Genomic DNA, 22,995 nt, shown 5'->3' with positions numbered 1-22,995 from the left:
TTCTTACATAATAGGCTACATCTGTGCTTTTACATGACACCTCAGACTTTGATAAAAGGTGTTAGTAGCTCTCCAATAGACAAATAGACCTCTTTTACTAATTTTCAATTAATGAAACGACTTGAAATCGTCACAACCTATTTATCAAAAAACTTTGAAAAAAATTGCTTCGATCGACTCCAATCAATTTAAACTTACTTTACCTGGATTTTACCAGAAATTGAAATGGTGTGGATTGATATGCATCCTAACCTATACTATTAAACGAGCAATTTCTCTTTATATGTTTGTATTTCACCGGATCTCGAAAACGGCTCTAACGATTTTCACGAAATTCAGAACATAGTAGGTTTATAATATAAAAATTCGATTGCACTAGATCTCATCCCTGGGAAAACTCGCTGAAGGACATTAAAAGGATAATTATTATTCATCCTTGGAAAAACAGCTGATAATAATTATTTCGTCGTCTTTTGATGGTGGAAGTGAGTGAGCGAGTTCATGTGTGAGGGACTGTGTCAAAATTATGACTCAGCTGTTGAACTTTTGTAATCATTCAATCAGGTACTTAGTGCCGGTTGTACAAAAGCCCGGTTAAATTTTAAACCTGATTAAACCAGTAGATCCATCGTTTTGAAATAGTCTTCTCTGATTTGGTTCACGTGAAATTAATCAGGATTAAATTTTAACCGGCTTTTGTGCAACCGGGCCTTTGTGAGGGAAATTCTTGCATTCCTTTGGGAATTAATCTCAATTTACTGTGATTAGATAGAACATTTCTGTATGAACTATGAATGTTATTATAATTTCTTCTTTCGTAATAAACTTTTTATGCTTTTGTACTCCAGAGCGAAGCTCGGTCACCGATATTATCAAGAATACAACCTTCACTATAACCCAGAAAGTTTACTCATTTACATTTTATTGGTAGCAGTGATGAGCTTAATATATGAGTTGAAGTGATTCACAGAGTGGTAGCATTCCTTATAAATAACTATCACTTCCAATTCAATCAACGCTAATAGTTTGAAATGAATCCCACTTCACCTTGAATTATCCACAATTTTACAATCACATGTTCAACATACATCTTATTGACCGTAGATTAATTATTAAAGACATTATTAGAGAGTCCCGATTAGAAAAATACAATCTAGTTTGTTCATCAATATTCATAGCTGAAGAAAAATGTGCTCAGGATAATGTGTTTAATGAATTGTAATTCCTTTCATAATACAAGACAAAGATCATGATATTTAACAAAACATTTTCAATACGGCAAATAGCACGGTTTCTATTCCTCTGACTCACTTGATCGTAGGACAACTTGATTTTTCTCTCATGTTTGTGGGAGATCTCTTTCATTTTAAATGACAGTGTTGACTGTATTTTGTACACTTTGTTAGCTTTCTGAACAATTTTTATGTTGTGAGTTCGTACCTATTACATCGGTTCTTTTTTTCAGATCTGAAACAGTATTTGAAGGCATGTGTACCACGTATGGAGCAAAAAACTGTTTTTTGCTTCGCATCAACTCACAGCCACCAACACCTCTAGACAATGAACTAACGGATCCGTGGATACCATACATAAATAAGAATATATCCTCACAGGTTGGTTACTATTCCGAGTTTAACTCCTTTCTTTCTAAAATATGTGTCTTCAACTGTTTTATCCAGGAGGAGAAATTCTGTTTTAGTTATTTGCTGGAAGAAGATTATTAAACTGATTATCACAATTATTTCTTGAAATTAGATAATTCAATGAATTACTTCAATCATTACTTTCAAAAATTTGTATTCAATTTATTATTCTTTTTACATAAACTTCTGGACTAACAAGTTTCCAATTCTCAGGTCCTTAGAAGTTAATAAAAAAAAAGAATTAGGAAAAGCGTTTGTAGATGATTTGAATATACTGTTGACAATATTGAAAACTTTCACTTCTTCAGATATTTCAGTCATGAGAATAAGTTTGGCTAGAGAAGAAGATGTGTGGTTCAAGTAAACTCTCAAACTCTTGGTTCAAGTAAATTAATTGAAATTAAAAAATCCATATTTCTGTTTTGAAGGACAATGTGAACGATAACGAGCTTGATAATCATATCAGCTCAAGCACAGGAAGCTTGGAGACTGGACAAGAAGCTGATGAACATCCGGTCATCCTTCATCCACTGAGTCCTGTCTCAGAGACACAAAATATCATCATGAACAGCAACAGCTATGACAAAGTAAGTGAATTGATTTACACAATTTAAGAACATCTAACATATTAAACATTACTCTATTTCATCAATTAATTAATTAATTATATACAGAGTGTCTGATAAGTCACTCCCGATTTTTATACAGCTATAATTTCTTTATTTATGAACCAATTTTGTTAGAACTACATTTGTTAGAGCACTCCTTGAGGTTGTGTTTAACACCAATCTCCATTTGTTTCCGTTTAAAAATGCCCCCTCTCTTGACTGTGGAAGAACGATTCAAAATAGCAGCTCGTTATGAGTTCTGTGGATCTGTTTTGCGAGTAAAAAGGTGTTGGAGGGCTGAACGAGGGATCCATGCAACACTGGATGCAAAAACACTGAAATCTTTCTTAAGAATCGTTGCAACAGAGTAACGTGAAAGACCACTTTCACGAGATCCTTGACGCAGTGATTTCTTAGGGCTCCTCATGAACATTTCACGAATTCTGTCAACATTCTCTGCTATCCTTGACGTTGATGGTCTTCCTGATCGTCTTGCATCTGCAACACTCCCTGTTGTTAGTAATTTGGAATGAAATTCTTTTACAGTTTTTGCATCTAGTTTTGCATGGATCCCTCGTTCAGCCCTCCACCATCTTTGTACTCGCACCATAGATCCTCAGACCACATAACGAGCTGCTATTTCTGCTCGCTCTTCCACAGTCAAGAGAGCGGGCATTTTTTAAACTAAACCCAGTGAAAATTGGTGTTAAACACAACCTCAAAGAGTGCTCTATCTAACAAATGTAGTTCTATCAAAATTGGTTCATAAATAAATAAATTATAGCTATATAAAAATAGGTAGTGACTTATCAGACACCCTGAACATTAGAAAATTATTACAACTGCATTCTTCATTAATTAGTTTTGGAAAGAAAAATTAGATTATAATTTGGCTGATTGAAAATTTATCGTAAATGCATATCAATAGATCAAACATGAAGAAGCATTACTGTAAGAAATACAATTGATCTCCAAGTTATGAAACTCGATACTCGCTAACTTAACTTCTTCTCTTCTGAAATCAATGTACATGCAAGTGTAATGATCAATTGAACGAAATTTCATTTAATTAACTACCCTTAATACTTCTGTAACTACAAAAATTATACCTATTGGCAACATTAGTTTAAAAGGAAATCAAACTGAAAAACAGTACTACAAAGCTACTAATATAAACATTTTCGTTTGAAAGGGGAACTTGCATTTGCTGGTTGGGTACGTTGACCTTATACCAACTCTGTATAGTAGCGCTCATTTTATATTTTAACTAATATGGCAAAGACTGCGCAGTATACTTTTCAATTCTGATATTTTTTAATGTGGATTCGACTAGTTATAGTTTCTTATAACTTATTAAAACTTGTTCTTTTCAATTGAGAGTTTTTCTTACAAACGTGCAATTTTTCATAGAATTTAGCAGATGGAGGTGTGAACAACAATTTGCCTAGAGTTCAGCACGGCGCCTGTCTGACAACTGGCGACTTGGATCAAATCAGACAAATGATCAACGAATTCTGTGTGAATGCGCTGCTGCCTCATATTGAGGTTCATATTGCTCAGCTTAGTTTCATTGTAAGTATTTTTAATTATCACATAAAACCTTTTTAAAGTATCAAAAACTACAGGAAACCTCTTGAGTCCTGCTCTCCAATAAAGTTTTGGTCCGGTGCCCACAAAAATACCATTTGTTCTTACGGGATCACTGGAAGAAATGTGCGATTCCTCCTGTAAAAATCAATGGTATTCATTTTCTGCCCAGCAGAGCAGAAATTCATTTGAAAGAGGAACTTCTATGATAACCTATTTTTAGAATAAAACATTGTATTACAACTAGATTATGTCTTGAATAAATATATATAAATATTATAACTATAATTACATTACTTGCATGTCAAAAGCAAATTTAATTGTATTGACTATCAAAGTTCATCTGTGTTACAAATTTCTACGAATCCATAGGCCTTTTGCCTCTGGTTTTTTGGGTTGGACTGTATGATACAAATAAACACATTCATATATCCAATTCAGCACATCAGTATTTAGACCCAGGAAAACAAATAGGAAAAATCACTTACCCCAATCCAAACTATGACGTAATGATATACCGATTTGTTACAAACAGGGTTTCAGGTGGTAAATTGGAATAAGGAATATGAAGGAGACAGATGGGTGAAAACAAATCGATATTATTCTGCGATGGTGTGTGATCCGCTCTTGTGGTCCTTAATCCTCAAACATTTGTACTGACTGGATATATATTTCACTCAAAGTATTTTAAACGATTTAGAGTGTTGGCTTTCACTCTCAATATATTTTCACAAACACAAACACAAGCACAAGTTATGAATCAATTACACGAAACGAATATATTATATTTACAATAATAATGGGACGAATTTCCCACGATGACATATTCAAAAAATAAATCAAACAAATAGGAGTTGCTAGTTATGGATCAACTATCCAAACGAAAAACAATGATCTGTCGAGAATGAGATCTGTTTTGCAACTGAGCTCAGCTCCGGGCTGCACACGCCTAGAGCGGAGGGGATGGCTCAAGTCGTGGGAATGAAAACGATAACAGGACAAAATCTCTTCCTCAGAACTTTGCAGCGGATAAAGGAAAAATAAAACTACTATACAAAGAAACTGGCTTGAACAATCTGAAAAAGAGTTTTTTTTTCAGAATTGTTCGAATTGTGCTGTGAATTAAATCCCAAAATATCCATTAGGAATTCATATTTTTACATAAACAAGGCTTTGAATGCTTCGAACGAATTATTCTGAAAATTTGCTTATGGAATAATTTGTCCATGATATATATTTCACTCATACTTGTCTAGTTCATCAATTAATATTAATAAGTCACGTTTACAAAGTAAGAAGGTATATTATACGGTAACATTTTTCACTAGAAATATTTCTGTCTTTATTATTATCTATACTCTTGAATTAAAATTCAATTAACTTACATATATTCTGTCATGTTTACTTGTCAACAAATTATTTTCAATCCTTAAACGTATTTGAATGTTTCAGATTTCAAATAAGAAAGGAGTAAGTAGGTCTTTGCTGAGTGCAACAAAAAGATGGTTCGGCAGCAATAAGCCAGGCACCCACACGAATGCACTCCCACCCACATCTGTCATGTGAGTCTCATTCAAACTTCATTTTCTAGAACATGAGCTTTTAAAGTAATTTGAATACAATCTAACAATTAACAGTTGTGACATGGGTTTGTGTGATCACTTTTACAACCTATTATTAATTTTAATTGGTATAGATTCATTTGTTCAGTAAATCATTTACTGTAACATATATTGAGGATTACAGCAACCAATAAGTGAGTTTCCATAGTGTGTATGAAATAAGTTGAGACTTAGCTCTCCATCCGAAGAAATAACAGCGTTGCAAGTTTGTATGAGATTGCGACTTTCTTGAATTTTTAATTTAACCACAGAATTGTATGTAGAGTATCATCTCCGATATTCCAATAGTGCTAAAAAAGGTTCAGGGTTGAAAGAAAATTTAATTTTTTTGATGAAATTGAAAACATTGCGAAAATATGTTTTTCTTTTGAATATCACTTCTCTCAGAACTATGGTATGTCGTAATAAGTAAGAATTTCATATCAAAATAACGAGGAGAATGTCTCCTTTCTATTGGTGTGTAGATCATTTTCATCCGACCTATAGTTATTTTTTAATTAATGATTATTTTTGTTAATGTTGAGACATTTCGAGCAGAAAACAAAAATTTTTGATATGCTAGAAATTTTCTTGTTTCAAAAGATAAGTGGGTGGTGAAAACGAAAAAGCTGCTCAGAAATAATTGAAATTATATTTCCAGAAACTAGTCGGAAGAATGTATTTTGACCTCTTTAGAGTTTGAAAATCAAGGAGAGCGGCTGAATTCACATTAGTTTGCAATATTTATCAAGTTTCATGCAAGTAATTCAGTACCGTCATTGTCAGGTGGTTATTTTCTATCGCCTATTACTAGTAGCTCGGAGAACTGTAGAACTCGCTACACTCACTAACATCACTACTCTCACATGCCCGCCTATTCACACACAAACACGCATATAAATTGGATTTAGAGTATGATGATCATATGCAATAGGATCGGTGGAGGACGCTGAGAGATAGAAGTTCTTCACACTTTTGAGCTAGGATGCACGGTTTAAGAGGAAAAAATCTGAAACTTGAAAAAAATTATCGAATTATAAAAAAATCAAAATTTTCAAGTATGAAATAAGACCACCTTGGAGCGCTGGAAAATAAAAGTCTCCTAAACTTTTGAGATAGAATGCACGGTTAAAGAGATAACAAATATGAAACTTGAAATTGGGACTTTACGTTTATATGAAACTAGAGAAAAAATTCTAATTCTAAAAATTAAAAAATTTTGAACATGTGATACATGAAATAATACCGCTTTGAAGCGCTGAGAAGAATGAGCCCAATTTGAACCTGATCCGATAAAGTATTGAAATGAGGTTGATTTTTAGGGTAAAATTTCCGAATAAAAAGTCGCCATCTTGAAACGGGGATAAATTTTAAATATTTTCTGCGCCTTGTTTCAAAGTACTTGCATACCAAATTTTATCCAAATCGGACCATAACTGCGGTACAAACAAACAAACAGACAAACGCCGATTGGCTTGAAACATAGAATTCGCTTCGCTCATTCAATTATATTTTTCAATTTCTCTGCTGAAAATTTATCATTTAGTGGGTTTTTTAAGTGATCGTATTGCTTGTTTTTGTGATTAATGAGGATAATTTTGGAATTCTAAATCATTCATTTTTCCAATACAGTACAGTCAATAGGACGATATTTAGCGAATTCATCCATTGAATTCTTATTTTGGTAATGCTATCTCATCAATTAAAAGATTAATTATAATTTATTAAATACATATTAAATATACAAAAACTAGCTCTTAAGAAGGAACTTATGGACTGCTGGAGGGAGTCCAACCCCCAAATTAATTGACTTTACCATTAAAAAAACTGTAAGAAAAATATCTTTCAACTGGAAAGTGGAATAAACATATTTTATAAGGAATAGAAAAAGAAAAAAGTTGGGTTACGGATCATGAAATGTACATTTTATAAGAATCAATTCAATTAAAATTCATTTTACTTTCATAAAGTGTACATTTTACAATACTTACCACTGAAAATTACTCCTCTCATATGGAAGCAGACCCTGTTTGGTGAAAAAATTGTTTGATACACGACATAGAGACAGGATTTACTCTATGGACAGTATAAGAGGAGGCTGTGGTTTATAACTGCTCGAGGTCTACTGTTCACAGAACTACTAGTATTTTCACATGCTTATATGTTTATCTTTATGTTCTGCATTTACGGCGAAACGCGGCAATAGATTTTCATGAAATTTGACAGGTATGATCCTTTTTGAATTTCGCGTCGACGTATGTATGAGGTTTTTTGAAATTTTGCATTTTAAGGATAATACAAAAGGAAAAGGAGTCTCCTTCGAATGCCAATATTACCGTAAAATTCAGACTAGATTCTTTCATCATAAATCAGCTGACGTGTGGACTACTCATTGCATGCAAAGACGCATGCAATTAATTAAAAACTGAAAGTAAACATAGTATTTTCTCTCGACCTTTCTCTGCTTTCAACTCGGGCTGGCCTGATGCCAGTATGACTCTAGCTTTTGATGTTAGCATTAATTTTAACACACCAACCCCAACAGCCATTAGCCGTTTTCACACCGATATCACATACAGACAGGATTTACTCTGATGGACAGTATAAGAGGAGGCTGTGTTTTATAACTGCGCGAGGTCTACTTTTCACAAAACTACTAGTTATTAATGGGTCAATTGGATAATGATGCCTGGTGTTTGCATGCAGGTACTCGGCCGACTCACCCGAGATCCAGCAACGGCGACTGGGCGACCTGTACATGATGGTGCAAGCCTACCCTCAGGCGTACTCGGCCTACCACTCGGCTAAGCGCGACTTCCACGCAGACGGCGCCTGGCTGCACTACGCAGGCGCACTTGAGATGGCCTCCCTCGCCCTCCTCATGCAGCCGGGCGACCAAGCCATCCGCAAGGCCCACGACTATGCTGACGAGAGCATTCACACCTACCAGAACTCTTGCAGGTCAGTTGCTCACTTTCACTATCACATCAAACCAATAATTTCCACTATTTAAATTGTTGAATAGTTAATAGTTCATTGTTAATAGACTTCTGTTAGGAAGACTATTTCATATGGAGCTGATCATCAACTTAAACCTGAAACTCTTATACTTACTTTTAACCAAAACGAAAAACGGTTATTGTGTAGTATATTGAAAGATAGAATGAACCTAAAAATGCACACTATACATGACGCACAAGGATTAACAGCAAAGCGAGTTGTACTGTTCAGGATGAATACATAGCCACTGCAGATTTACAATAGTATACCTCATGTAATAGTTGCGTTAAGTAGACACACTTATAGTTTCAGATATATTACGATGGGTAGAATAAATAAATAAATAAATAAATAAATTTGTTTTATTGACCAATAAATACATTTGTACAGTACATTTCAGGCCTCGTCAAAAGTTCAAGATTACATGATGTAAGTCACTAGCATAAATACATTTTTCGTCAACATCTTATTCTTAATAAAACTTGAATGAACATTTTCAATAACATCAGTAGGTATAGCAAAATATTTCGAAACATTACATTTACACAGCATATAGATAAATAGCAATTCGTAATATATTAAAAGAGAAACACAAAGACTAACACTACAACTAGTACTACCTACTATATAAAGTCATAACATAGTAATCACAATACTATTCTTACAATGTAAGTTACATTTTTATTCTAAGTAGAAAACGTTATATGCTATCAATTAAAAACTCTTCAGTAGAGTAGTAAGCCTTTTCTTTTAACATTTGTGAAATGGCAACTTTAAATTTTTCTTGAGGCAGGTTCTTAACTTCAATTGGTAGTTTATTGTAAAATAACAACTGTAAATAGGGGTAGCTTTTCATGCTCTTACTCAATCTGAGATTTGGTTTCATAATTTTTTCCCTATTCCTAGTATTGTAAGCATGATATTCATTATGTTTGTGAAAGTTGTTAGAATTCTTCTTTACACTTATCAAATTGGAATATATATATATAGAGATGGCAGAGTCAGTATACCCAGTTTGATGAAGTGAGGCTTGCAAGTTTCTCTTGGGGAAAGGTTCAAAATAGCTCTAACTGCCCTTTTCTGCCATATGAAAACTTTTTTATGTGTTGGGCAATTGCCCCACATTCTTATCCCATAACTAAGATGAGAATGGAAAAGTCCGTGATAGGTCATCAACAATACTTGCAGATTAACAGAACTATTTAATCTCTTGAGGAGGTATGTTACCCTTGAAAGTTTTTTACAGAGACTATTCACATGTTCCTCCCAACAGAGTTTACCATCCAATATTACACCTAGTTATTTGACAGGCTTAAGATTATTGTGGTTCAGAGTATGCCCTAATGTAAATGTTATTTTCTCTGTTTTCTGCTCATTTAATTCTAGGTCATTAGATAAATACCATGATTTTGCCAGATTCAAGGAAATGTCAAGTTTACCCTGAAGTTTTTCGATTTCAGCATCTGATTGGATTATTGAGATGTCATCAGCATACAATACAGAAAGACCTGGTATATTGAAACTGAAATCATTCACGAAAACCAGAAAAAGGAAAGGCCCAAGGACCGATCCTTGAGGTACACCTGTATTTATGTTCAATACATCAGAGCATTTACCTGCACACTTTACCATTTGTTTTCTGCCAACCAAATAACCTTTCAATAGCTTTAATTCTCTATCTACTATACCATAATGTTCCAGTTTTTTGAAGAGAATCACATGTGAAACTCTCTCAAATGCTCTGCTAAGGTCTAATAGGGTTGCCCCTACTGCACATTTATTTTCAAAACATTGATGTACAAAGTCTACAATTTTCTCAACAGCGTCTATTGTAGAGTGACCTGGTCTAAAGCCATATTGATGGGGATATAATAAGCCATTGAAAATGAAATATTCATAGAGTTGCATTAGCAGACAAAATTCTAATATTTTACTGATGATAGGCACAAGAGCAATTGGTCTGTAATTTAGTGATAGATTAGCAATAGATTAGCAATAGATTAAATTTAGTGACATCTTTGACGAACAGTATATTTGAAATAAGTAACTCATGTTTGTTGAAGTGGCATAGGCAGCAAATATGTTTGAATATCCAAAAATGTGGTCCATAACTGATGAACTTGATACTTACCAAGAAATAGATGACATTATTGTACACGAATCCGATGTTTTGAGAGAGCATGTCAATATTGATGATTTAAAATGTATGAATATCAACATAAGGAATATCAATAAGAATTTTGATGAATTAATGGTTCAGTTACAGGATATCCCATTCCAGTTTGATGTTATTGTTTTAACGGAGTGCTGGATAAAAAGAGATTTTGTCCCTAAAAATATAAGTGGATATAATGTGTTCTTCACATTGAAAAATAGATTACAAAATGACGGAGTAGTTATTTATGTCAGCACTGGTTTAGACGTAGTGGTTGAGGAGATTGAATCTAGACAAGCTAATGTTCTTAAAATCAAGTTACGTTTTAATAATAATATGTATAATGTTCTTGCAGTTTATCGTTCACCATCGCAAAATGACATATCGGATTTTGTAGCTGACTTAAGCCAATTTTATTATAGTATTAGAGGTCAAAGATGTTTATGTTGAGGTGATTTTAATATCAACACACTCCCCCCCACAACACATAATCAATTAGATGATTATCTGAATGTTTTAAGTGAGTATGGAATGAGGATGGGTATAAAAAGTGCAACAAGAGAGAACGCAGAATCAGCAACATGCATCGATCATATAATAGTTTGAAAATCCATTAAAAACTGTTCTATTCCAAACAGCCATTACATATCATTATATGACTATCATTGCGATCAACCATAACTATGAGCCTGAAAATCGAGAAGTAATGAGTAATATTATGGGAAGCTCAGTAAATATGCAGAGTTTGACAAATGATGTATCAGTAGAGAAATGGGAAACTGTATACAATAGTGGTGATACTAATAATTCCTATGAGAATTTCATTGTAACATTAAAGAACCTTATATCGAGCTAGTACCAGTAAAACCATGAATAACAAGAGGTTTAATTAGAGCAATTCGTACAAGAGATCAGCTTAATAGAAGAAGGAAGATTAACTACAATGATCACAACTTAGCTGAGCAGTACCGGCGGTATAGAAATTACCTGAATGTATTAATTAAACAAACTAAAGAGGAATACTTCAAATAGAAAAGTGGTGAAGCAGGAAATAATCTTAGAAAGACATTGACTACAATCAGAGAAGCAACAGATTCAAGACAAAAAAGAAAACCTGAAATTGATAGATTGGATGTAGATGGTAACATAATATCAATGAAAGACAGATCTGATGAGGTGCTGGAGTTCACAAACAATCATTTTGCTTCAGTTGGAAGAAAGATGGCAGAGTCTATCATGAGGAGATTGAAGAAAACTCTATCAGAGATTGTCAATGATTACTACACTTCTGCTAATAGATCAGCCATTTCAATGTTTCTTTTACCAGTGGATGAGCATGAAATTCTGTCCACAATCAATACACTCCACAGTTTCAGCTCACCAGGAATTGATAGAGTTTATAACAGAATAATTAAAAGAAATCAAGAACTACATAGCACGACCCCTAATGCATATATTCAATTTGAGTTTTGAACAAGGGATTTTTCCAACTGTTATGAAGAAAGTATGTGTTAGGCCCTTACACAAGAGTGGTGACAGAGTGTTTATTGGTAACTATAGACCAATCTCTCTGGTCAGTAATTTTGCAAAAAATCTAGAGAAACTCATGAAAAAACGAGTGATGAATTTCCTGGAACATAATAAACTGTTGTCTTCTAATCAGTATGGATTTCGTGTAGGTAGAAGTACAGAGGATGCAATTTTTAGGCTGTCAAAGTTTGTCACTGAATGATAATCTGAATGATAACAGGAAATGTCTAGTAATATTTTTAGATCTGGCAAAAGCGTTTCTCATGAATTGCTTTGTAAGAAGCTGGAAAGCATAAGAATCGTACTTGAATGGTTCAAATCCTATCTTCAAGGTCGTACACAAACTGTTAAGATTGGGGACCATATCAGCAATGAAACTACAGTTGAATATGGAGTACCTCAGGGTACTGAGGTCCGTGCTTGGGCCTATTCTGTACTTAATATTTGCCAATGAACTGTGCTCCTTGGACATCAGAGGAGAGATGGTAGCATTTGCTGATGATACAGCCATTATGTTTCGGGGAGAAGATTGAAACAATTTATTGGAATTGGCAGAGTCTGAGATGCATAAAATCATGCTTGGTTGAATAGAAATCTACTCACTCTCAACATAGAAAAATCTAAACTTTTGGCCTTCTCACTGATTGCTACAGGTAAACCACAACAGAATGAGCTTAAATTACATGATTGTGCTCATCCTGGCAACTTGCCCTGCAACTGCCCTCCCATTGAAAGAGTTGATAGACTAAAATATTTAGGAATAATAGTTGATGATCTTTTCTGATGGAACAAGCACATATCCTGTATTGTAACTAAATTAAGAAAACTGGTATTTATATTTGTGAAACTTCGTCATATCTTGCCTACACAAAAACTAAGAACAGTATATTATGTTTGTTTGAATCTGTTGTTAGATATGGAATATCTAATTATTGGGTATATCTATAATGGTTAGATTTGGGGAGGTGTATATTACAATCATTTGGATCCACTCATAAAAGTGCAAAACCTTACATTAAAAATTACTCTACCCAACCGAACTGCTATTTAAAGATTATAACGTTTTGAGCGTTCGGCAACTATACATACATACAGTTCTTATCTTCATCAAAAGAATCCCTCATTTAACACGCAATGTAGACCATGCGTACAACACTAGATCTAGAGATAGGGAGTTGTATATTGCTAGAAGAAATACAACTTTTGGTCAGAAATCTGTACTATTTATAGGCTGTAAAATTTTTAATTCATTATCAGTGGACGTAATGGGAATGAACATTTCAAAGTTCAAAAAAAGTATCAAACATGTGTTAATAAGCATTGGAAATGAAGGTAGCGAACAACCATTGTATATTAACTAATATTGCATGTTATTTAAACTCTATTTAAACAATGCTTTACACTATCTAATATGTTTTCCTTTTACTACGATAATTAGTTCTTATTCATGTTTAGCGCTATTTACGGTATTCAATTGGTAGAAATAGCCCAGATCAATGTATTGTGAAGAAATTCATTTGTATTTAAAATATTATATCTAGAATTTAGGCTAAATGCATCCCGACACATAGACTCTATAGTGGGATGCTACACGATAGTTCAAGGAAATTAATGCAAGTATGTAAAGGACTTTTTTCCATATTGTAAATGTTTTTTCATGAACTTCTGTTTAAATACCTCTGACATGGGTTACATGACAGAGAAAAAAAATAAATTTAAAGTATGTTATTGATATCAATGTTATGAATTTTTTATCCACGATTTTGTAATATTTTTTGGCGTTATTTATTCCATGTGGCATTTCATGGCAAATAAATGATTTCTTGCCATAGATGGCTCAGTCAAGTAAAAAAGTTTGACATCGCAGCGGCGTTACGGCAGTTGAACTTTTTCTCGTGAATGAACAATCTTTTTTTCGGCGAACAACTGAAACAAAAGTGGCTTTTGCTGTACCGGTACTCAAACAATCAATTGTTTCTTGTCTTACTTTTTTTATCTGGAAGAATTCTAATAAAGAATTTTTTCATTTCATTTCATATTTTTGAATGTGATTCTATTTCACTCCATTTTTTCGAAGCATATTCTTTTCCAATAATCGTTCAAAATGCGCAGATTTATGCATTTTTATTCCCGATCATTCAAGTTTTCCCTTGAAGTACATAATTCTGAGCAATTTTTGTTGAATTGGGATAGAATTATCTACTTTGTATGATGACAGGCAAGAATAGCAAACCAATTTCCAAAAGATGCTGACTTGAAGGGCCGTTCGCACAGCTTTAACAGAATTTCAGATTGAATTCGATAAAATTAATGTTGAGTTTTGTTTGCTCTGATGTGGTTGATTTTGAGATTGAGCTAGCAGTTGAGTCAGTTGAGTTGCAAACGACACTAAAATGTCAATATAACTCCAAAACTATAAAATCAAATCAAATTTTATTCTCTTAGAAACAGTTTACAAAATAATGCGCAATACATCACACAACAGTGTTAGGATGGTCACTAACGGTAGAGCATGAATGATAAACAAGCATGATACACATGACGTCATACATTATTCCGTCATCACAGCGAAAGGCTTTCAGAAAAATTTTTGGCGTTATATTTTTGTATTTCTGATTTTTTCTTGTTTATTTTTTCTCGCTGCTCTATTTGAGTTCAAATTATTATTGTATCATTATAGCACAGAATAGACAGAATGGAAACTCGGCTAGTACCCCGGCACAAAGATCCGCCGTCTTGTTAGAAAGTTCCGCATTGTAATAGTATAGATGGGAGGTTCGGATCACTTTACTGATCCGGATCAATTGATCTCGTTCACTGCCGCGAGCCAATCAAAAGACCAGAATTTTCATTTCTAACAAGATGGCGCAGTCACGTGACGTGTCTAGTATTTGTACATTGGTTGGATAGGCGTTTGATTGCTAGTTTCCATTCTGTATCTATTCTGTGATTATAGTTTTCAATTTTCCAGTGGTTTATTTATTGATATTGGTTGTTTATTTTATGTTAGAAGCCTCTTGCTGAACATATGTGTGTGCATGATAAACATTCATGTACATGCTTTTTTATCATGACCGTTAGTGGCCAGCCTCAGAAACACTGAAACAGTACACACAGTAAATCACAGAAACAATTTTTATTTTGTATTGCTCAGATTCGGAATAGAGATGATTTGAATGTTGTTTGTGCGGCAGGATGCCGCAGTTCGCGACGCGCGCAACCCTGTTCTCTGTGGAGTGTTTGCGTGCACGCGGCATGCACGGAGAGGCGGCCAAACAGCTGATCCGCATGACGTGTGAGGACTCTGACCTGCGCAGTGCGCTGCTGCTGGAGCAGGCGGCCCACTGCTTCCTGCAGGCCACGCGGCCTTGCATGCCTCGCAAGTATGCCTTCCATCTGGTGCTGGCCGGCCATCGCTTCTCCAAGGCCGGACAGAAGCGGCACGCCTTGCGATGCTATCGGCAGGCGCATCAGGTTGGTTCAGTATTCTACCAAATTCATACAAAATATTAACTGCATAAAAATGTTTTATTCTACTAGATTTATTGAAATTATATCATGAATCGAGCAAGAAGAATAAATAGTATATTATTTGCGCTTGTATGGAATGAAAAAATCATATTTTAGGTAGATTGATTGATCAACAGATTTGTTTATTTTTCATTTAGTCAAACCGCACACTTAATTGCTCACAATAGACTGAAGTTAACGAAACTACAACGAAAATTTTCAATGTGTGCTAGATTAGCTGCACAAAAGACCTGGAGCAACCTTGTGAACTTTGTGTAACAGACGCTTCAGTTGCTGATATTATTTTTTATTGTCATGAGGTAAGGGAGGAACATCGTATTTTTGCTATCCATGTCCCTTCCTTACATCTTGATATTGATGAACTAAGAGCAGTATTTCATATAATTTGTTTCATGGAGAAGGCACGTGAATTCTCTGAAGGTCCATGAATTTTTTGTTCAGTATAGCTTCTTTACTGAACTGAACTGAAATCTCTTGATCTGTCTTTTTGTAGAATGGAGTTTTGTTATGTATAATTGTGTTGAATTCTTGTGCTATGTTGCAGTTTTTTTCAAGAAGTAAAGTTCCTTGTAATCACACAAGGTTCTGTCGATTGGATCCTCAAGTCCTAACATATCTTAAACGGACTAGTATGTTGCTTCCATACTCTTCCAAATCTAATCTCAGTTACATTTTGCATTGATTGCTAAATACATTTTTCATTGAAATGTTTTCTATCGGGTCGAATAGAGATTCAAAATCCAAGGTATTTCAAACGTACTGCTTTTTACATTTCAATTGCATTACAATAATTACATTTCGATTACGTACTTCAATTACATTTTGCATTGATTGCTAAATACATTTTTCATATTTTCATTAAATTTTTTTCTATCGGGTAGAAATGAGCTTCAAGATATTCCAAACGTACTGCTTTATCCATACGTTCATAATTTGTTGATCTTCACTCATCACCTCATCCCATCATTCTTTGTAATCGTAATTCCCTCATCACCTCAATTTATTGCAATCGTAATTACATTGTCACAATTTATTGCTAAACTCATTTTTCATGGTTCGTTTTCTATGTATATGAGGATTTCATATGATGTGAACAAAACTAGTTGAATCTGAAAATTCGCAGGTTTATTAGGACAAGAATTGAAGTCTAACCTTACATGTTCCATTCGTTTCTTATGTGTATTCGTCTGTGATCAATACTATTTGAATGTGATAACTGTGGCAGGTTTACGAGGGTAAGAACTGGAGCCTGGCCGAGGACCACATCCACTTCACGATTGGGCGAATGGCGGCCGGGCTGAAGCGGGGTCAGGAGGCGGCTGAGGCCTATGCCAGACTGCTGCCTCGAGCCAGTCGCCAGGGCGCCGCTCAGCAGGCCTCTTTCCTCAACGAGTACCTCATCACGCAACAGGTTTGTCTCTCGCTATTCCCAAGAATAACCATTTAATGTTTCATGTTCATTATAAGGGTTAGTCTTATCAAGAATAAAAAATCCAAGTACCCTTTATTAAAAACTTTAATTCTCAACATGTTTCAACATAAATTCCATTTTCAAGTGAGTAGCCGTCACTAAAAAGTTGGTATTGATGGCGGTTAGTGTTAGTTGCTATCAGCTCGCCGATGTTCGACTGGCTCCTTCCCCAAGTTCGATCTTTGAGGATGAATTCCCTGATTTTATTTCGTGTATGTATTACAGAGTTTAAATAATTCAAATAACGATATACTCGAACTGACAAGCTTGTTATTTTGAGAAAGTAGTTCCTGATTTTATTTTGTGTACATATTACATAGTCTAAATAATACTAATAGATAGGCTATACTGTCTATACTGATACAGTTTCAATCAGGATTAACCTCGACCACAAGTTTCAATTGGAATCGGTCCTCACCTTACCTTTTTTATTCCAAATTATCTTGACCAATGCTCTATGATTGAATAGACAATTGAAAATATTATGTTGAAAAATATGATAGTATCATGTACAGGATAACAATTAATTGCAAACCTAACCATAGAATCATGAGATGATTCAATGACACTTTGTAAACTTGAAATAATTTGATGATTAATATCATAGAATAGAAAGCTCATTTACCATATTGTTTATACAGATTTCTCTGTTTATTCTATAACAATAAAATAAAAATTATTATTATTTTTTGCATTTTTATCATCAAAAAATAAAATTTCAGTTTCAATTTGAATTTGCATAGAAAGTATATAAATTTGGAAAAATAAATCTTAGAATACCGTTTGACCTTACTTTACAGAAGTTTGGCTTTACAGGCAGTCTGTATCGCATTATTGAGCTCGAATTTGTTCTTTATTTTTGTTACTTCGTGCTTTCTGAATTGTATTTATTTATTCTTCATTGATTCATACAATAAGTACATCTAGTCCAATCAAATGGTCGTTTTTCAGGAAACCTCCCCGAAAGAATTTTTATCGACGGATCCATATGTATTTTGGGGCGCTGAATTCGAATCAATCAAAGGGCGGTTTCACCCCCAAAACCCCCAAAAAACCCTAAAATTTCGGACTTTTTTAATTTTTCCATTCAACTCGAAAACTTCGAGTTTTTGGAGAAAAATCATTCTCTACAAAATTAAAGATAATGAAATTTCCAATAAATTGAGTGGTCGCGCAGGATCCTACCATTTTTGGTTCCGGAGCTACGAGTTTTCAAAAAGGGATATATTTTAAAGGGTATATTTTATATTTTCATGTAATTCTCTTTCATTTGAGGCCAATCGAATGTTCCTATCATGTATCTTACTCGTTTTAGAGACTCTTGAATAACAGTAAAATCGCAGAAAGTATGAGAAATAAATATAATCATTTTTTCAATTGGCTGTAACTTTTGAACGGTATTGAAATCAGAAAAACGATTTATGGAAGCGAAAAGAGGAGAAAATTCTCTACAACCTTTCTTTTTTTATTTTTTGTGTGAAGTGTTTCACAAGATAAGCAACTTTGAATATGCGAGTTTTTGAAAATGATTAACATATCACAAATTTGTCGCATATTCAAAGTTGCGTATCTATCTTGTGAAACACTTCAATAAAGAATCCAAAAAGTAATCAAGGTTGTAGAGAATTTTCTCTTCTTTTTGCTTTCATGAATCGTTTTTTTTTATTTCAATACCGTTCAAAAGTTACAGCTAATTGAAAAAAAATGATTATTTATATTTTCTCATTTTTTCTGTGATTTTACTGTTATTCAAGAAACAAGTAACATACATGATAGAAGTTTTCGATTGGTCTCAAATGAAAGAGAATTACATGCTCTATAAGCTACGTTGCCTTAAATCCATCTTGCACGACTGTTCATTAACGAAAAACTGTTGATACTGTGAAAATGAGGAAAATATCGCAAATTTCTTGATTTTTTTAAACAAACGTATCTTACTTTACGATTGTATTTTTACAAAATTCATTTACCTCACATGAAAGAGGAGATCCTGTTCTTCAAATCAATACCAAGTACAATTTTTTATCATTCCGGGTTACCGAGATACACAGTTTTGAATATAGAAATTGACCATTTTTCTGTGTATTTAAATACGGGCTAAAATACTTTAGAAGAGGATTTCTATTTTTTCATCAAATTTCAGTTATGATACATGATTTTGAACCGCCTTGACAAGCTGAGAAGAATGAGCTGTACGAGGAGATCTGATCATTCTGTCAAAAGTTATAAGTGTTTAAAGTTTTGATCTTTGACGTATCCTTATGACGAACCCCCCCCCCACTAGGAAATACTGAAATTAAATGTTTCTAACGGGTGATTCTCATATAAAATAACACTCGTGAAATGATTTCAGCCGAAATATGTATTTTTTTTGTTAGGAAGGCCTTGAAAAGGTATTATGATGAAAAATTTGTATTTTGGCTGTAGGACATGATTTTCTATTTTTGGGTTTATTCCCCCTTCCCCCACTACTAAATTCGAAAATTCCTAAGGAATCCTGTTCAGAATTAATTGTTTCTCACGTGATATGTGGTTTTTCATCTATACTAGAAAAATATCAAAGTTGTTGTATAGGGTAGAAGTGGTAGGTTTGCATAATTTTGAAAACCCCTTTAAAATACCCCTTTTTTGAAAATTCGTAGCTCCGGAACCAAAAATGGTAGGATCCTGCGCGACCACTCAATTTATTGGAAATCTCATTATCCTTAATTTTGTAGAGAATGATTTTTCTCCAAAAACTCGAAGTTTTCGAGATTAAAATGGAAAAATTAAAAAACGTCCGAAATTTTAGGGGTTTTTGGGGGTTTTGGGAGTGAAGCCGCCCTCTGGCGTGTCAGCAAATTTCAGATTCGAATTCAGCGCCCCAAAATACATATAGAATCGTCGAGGAAAATTTTTTCGGGGCTTTTTCCTGAAAAAAATGACCATTTGACTGGACTAATCATCAAGAATGATAGGAAGAGAAAAAATAAGGTAACCTTGTGCTATTCCTCTCTTGTTCTGTTTTCTTTTCTGCCGACATGGATTTTTATTTTGTGCTACTATTAATCTGCTAATATTTGTGAGTGGTTATTTTGTTGAATGGCAGGAAGTGAGCATAGAGACAGGTGAAATTCCAGTTCTACCATTGCCTGTGATCGATGGCAACTCTATTCAGGTGCTGTTGGACTCGGCCCCGCAGCCCGTTTCAAGTCCCAATGCTATTCCTGCTTCCGGCCTATCTTTCCAACTTACCCAAGAAGAAAACACAAGGTAAACAGAATTTTCGTATGTTTCAATTATTGGCTGGTCATACTGATTTAGATTGGATTGATCGCATATTTGAGAAGAAAATTAAAGGTGAATTATATTCTATTTGTGAATTTATTATTGACTGGTCATATTGATTTAGATTAGATTTTCGATGTCGGATTAAGGAGAGAACATAATGCACACAATAGACTAGTTCATTATTATATGCCTATCTGACATGTGAGTTATAGTCTTGATTTGCAATTTCAATAAATTTTTGATAAAATTAGAATATTATTCTTGAATTGGCATTAATTTATTGAAATAATGTCATTTTCTTACTATTTTCAAAAAATTACAAATCCGATAATATAGAAAATGTTACTCGGAAAGTAACGTGATACATGTTTTATGTTGTGCAGTTCTAGTGTGTGGAGAGTTCTAGTGTGTGTTCTATCAAGAATCAGTTAGTGTTATGAAACATCCGAGGTTGAGTGGTCTCTACTCCGCCTAATAAAGAATATTATCATTTCATGTCAAACATGCGTAGGGTTTCTTCCAAATGCTGCTGATTTAGAATCTTTATATTAATCTATATACATTCAATTTCTATAATGGTGTTTTGTAATGTGATGAAGAAGTTATTTCCTGATCAAATTATTGAAATCCTTGCAGTGTTTGAGCATGTGTTGTTTTTCGACAGGTGGTGCAAATTGGAGGAGCAGGCAGTCAATGTTGCTTTCGAAGGCCAAGCATTTGTGTTCAAACCTACCATAGAATTGCTCAATAACACTACAAACAATGCCAATCCAGTTTCAGCTTATGTCAACGGTAAATTCAAATTCATCACAATTTCGTTTGTCAATTTCATCTATTTACTTCAATAATAATAGATTTATTCATCTTGTTAAAGTTTATTAATCAAATCAAATATCCTTCATTCAATAAATTGACAACATTGAAAACGTCTTACCTGTTACCTGTAAGGAGTTAAACATATCAATAGCCCGCACCCCTACCCCCTGTGTTAAGGTGGTGGGGGTGGTTCAAAGGTACCATTTATTGGTTTCTCGCATATAAGTCGAAAGCTATGCATGTCACGGACATGATAATTCTATACAGAATTGAAGCTTACATAATTTCCTACAATATTCATCACACAAATTTGTTTATTTCTTCTATTGTTTCCGAGATATTCTAAACCGAGTATCCAGTTGAAATTTCGTCTCATTTTGCAGATGAGATAATTGTGAATGTGTCCTCTACGCATAACTGTGCCCTGTATTATTCAATTCAATGTAATTTTTGTTCCCTGTATTATTCAATTCAATGTAATTTTTGTTCCCTGTAATATATAATTCAATGTAATTTTTGTGCCCTGTATTATTCAATTCAATGTAATTTTTGTTCCCTGTATTATTCAATTCAATGTAATTTTTGTTCCCTGTATTATTCAATTCAATGAAATTTTTGTTTCATTTTGTCTTTTCACATAACTGTAATCTATCATACAGAAAAGATAGCGTAAAATGATATCCCATGGTATAGAGCGTTTGTGTTCCAAATTTCACTGTTTACTCAAGCTGATAGTCCGAGTAGTTCTTTTTCGTGAAGCTTTGTTACGCTGGTAGTCTCTCACTCTTATACTCTCACCCGGCCAAAACAGTAATAATAGACAGTAGTCGACAGTAATCGGCTAGTGTTAACAAAATCTTTGATTGAAATTTGAAACATAAACGACCTATATCATGGGATATATTCTTAAGCTATCTTTTCTCGATGATTCTACTGAATGGAATGTGTGTTGAATTTGACAGAAGAGATAAGCGTGAGCGTGTGTATGGAGAACCCGTTGCACATAGCGCTGGCCCTACGCAAGGTGCGGCTGCTGTGGAGCCTGATCCCCGCCGACGGCGGCCTCTGTCAAGATAACCAGCCTCAGCCGGGAGTGGCGGTGCCCGCGCATGCGCAGTTGGCCGCCTGCTCCCAGGCCCTCGACTTGCTCACCATCGAGCCGGACTCGGCCAAAAATGTACGTAACTGAACTTGCTTTTCAAGACTTTGGTCGTTCTAACCTTGCTACATTTGGACTGTCGTATAAATTAGAATTGGAACAGTTTCAGGTTTGAGTCTGTAGTACTTTCCTTGAAGTTGTAATGCTAAGTGATATTTTTTTAGCAATGTTGAAAGGTATGATTCATACCTTCGTACCGAAGGTACCGTCATAGGTTCATTTCTTTGAAGCAGATCAGAGGCTCTGGATCCTCGGTATGATATAGTCGTGTCAAGCCTGGAATTGTGAATGAATTTGGCTATCATGTAGGAGTGGTCTTCAGGGCCTCCTTTCACCAAAGATTAATATATAGTGAATAAGTGGAGAAAAATGTAAAATGCTTTTCGATCAAGATCTCGACTAGCTAATGAAGAAATAATTGGAATGGTTTTTCCATAAATTAATTTCGGAGAAAAATCTGAGTAAAAGAGTCGGAAAAAATATTTTACAAAATTCAACTTTTGAAGCGTTGCAGTGATGAACCTTCGAAATATTCCTAATGTATATATTAATTTTTAAAGCTTGAAAGAATATATATAGCATTGCCAATTACTAACCATTAATATTGTATGGATTGACGAAACC

At 34.2% G+C, this 22,995-nt stretch overlaps 1 protein-coding gene across 1 annotated transcript in view; it reads left to right on the top strand.

Moving 5' to 3' along the window:
- LOC111044845 (trafficking protein particle complex subunit 8) overlaps positions 1-22,995 on the top strand; it is a 55,565-nt gene that overhangs the window by 7,701 nt on the left and 24,869 nt on the right. Inside the window, exons 5-14 of the mRNA XM_039422256.1 lie at positions 1,466-1,613; positions 2,072-2,230; positions 3,662-3,823; positions 5,291-5,400; positions 8,146-8,400; positions 15,319-15,598; positions 16,881-17,066; positions 20,215-20,378; positions 21,061-21,188; positions 22,175-22,389. Coding sequence (XP_039278190.1) covers positions 1,466-1,613; positions 2,072-2,230; positions 3,662-3,823; positions 5,291-5,400; positions 8,146-8,400; positions 15,319-15,598; positions 16,881-17,066; positions 20,215-20,378; positions 21,061-21,188; positions 22,175-22,389 — 1,807 coding nt within the window. The remainder of the gene's footprint in view (positions 1-1,465; positions 1,614-2,071; positions 2,231-3,661; positions 3,824-5,290; positions 5,401-8,145; positions 8,401-15,318; positions 15,599-16,880; positions 17,067-20,214; positions 20,379-21,060; positions 21,189-22,174; positions 22,390-22,995) is intronic.

This window comes from Nilaparvata lugens, chromosome 2 (assembly GCF_014356525.2).
Source record: "Nilaparvata lugens isolate BPH chromosome 2, ASM1435652v1, whole genome shotgun sequence".
Classification (NCBI taxonomy): Eukaryota; Metazoa; Arthropoda; class Insecta; order Hemiptera; family Delphacidae; genus Nilaparvata; species Nilaparvata lugens.
The sequence above is the reverse complement of the archived record's forward strand: the minus strand, read 5'-3'. Positions and strand labels throughout refer to the sequence as shown.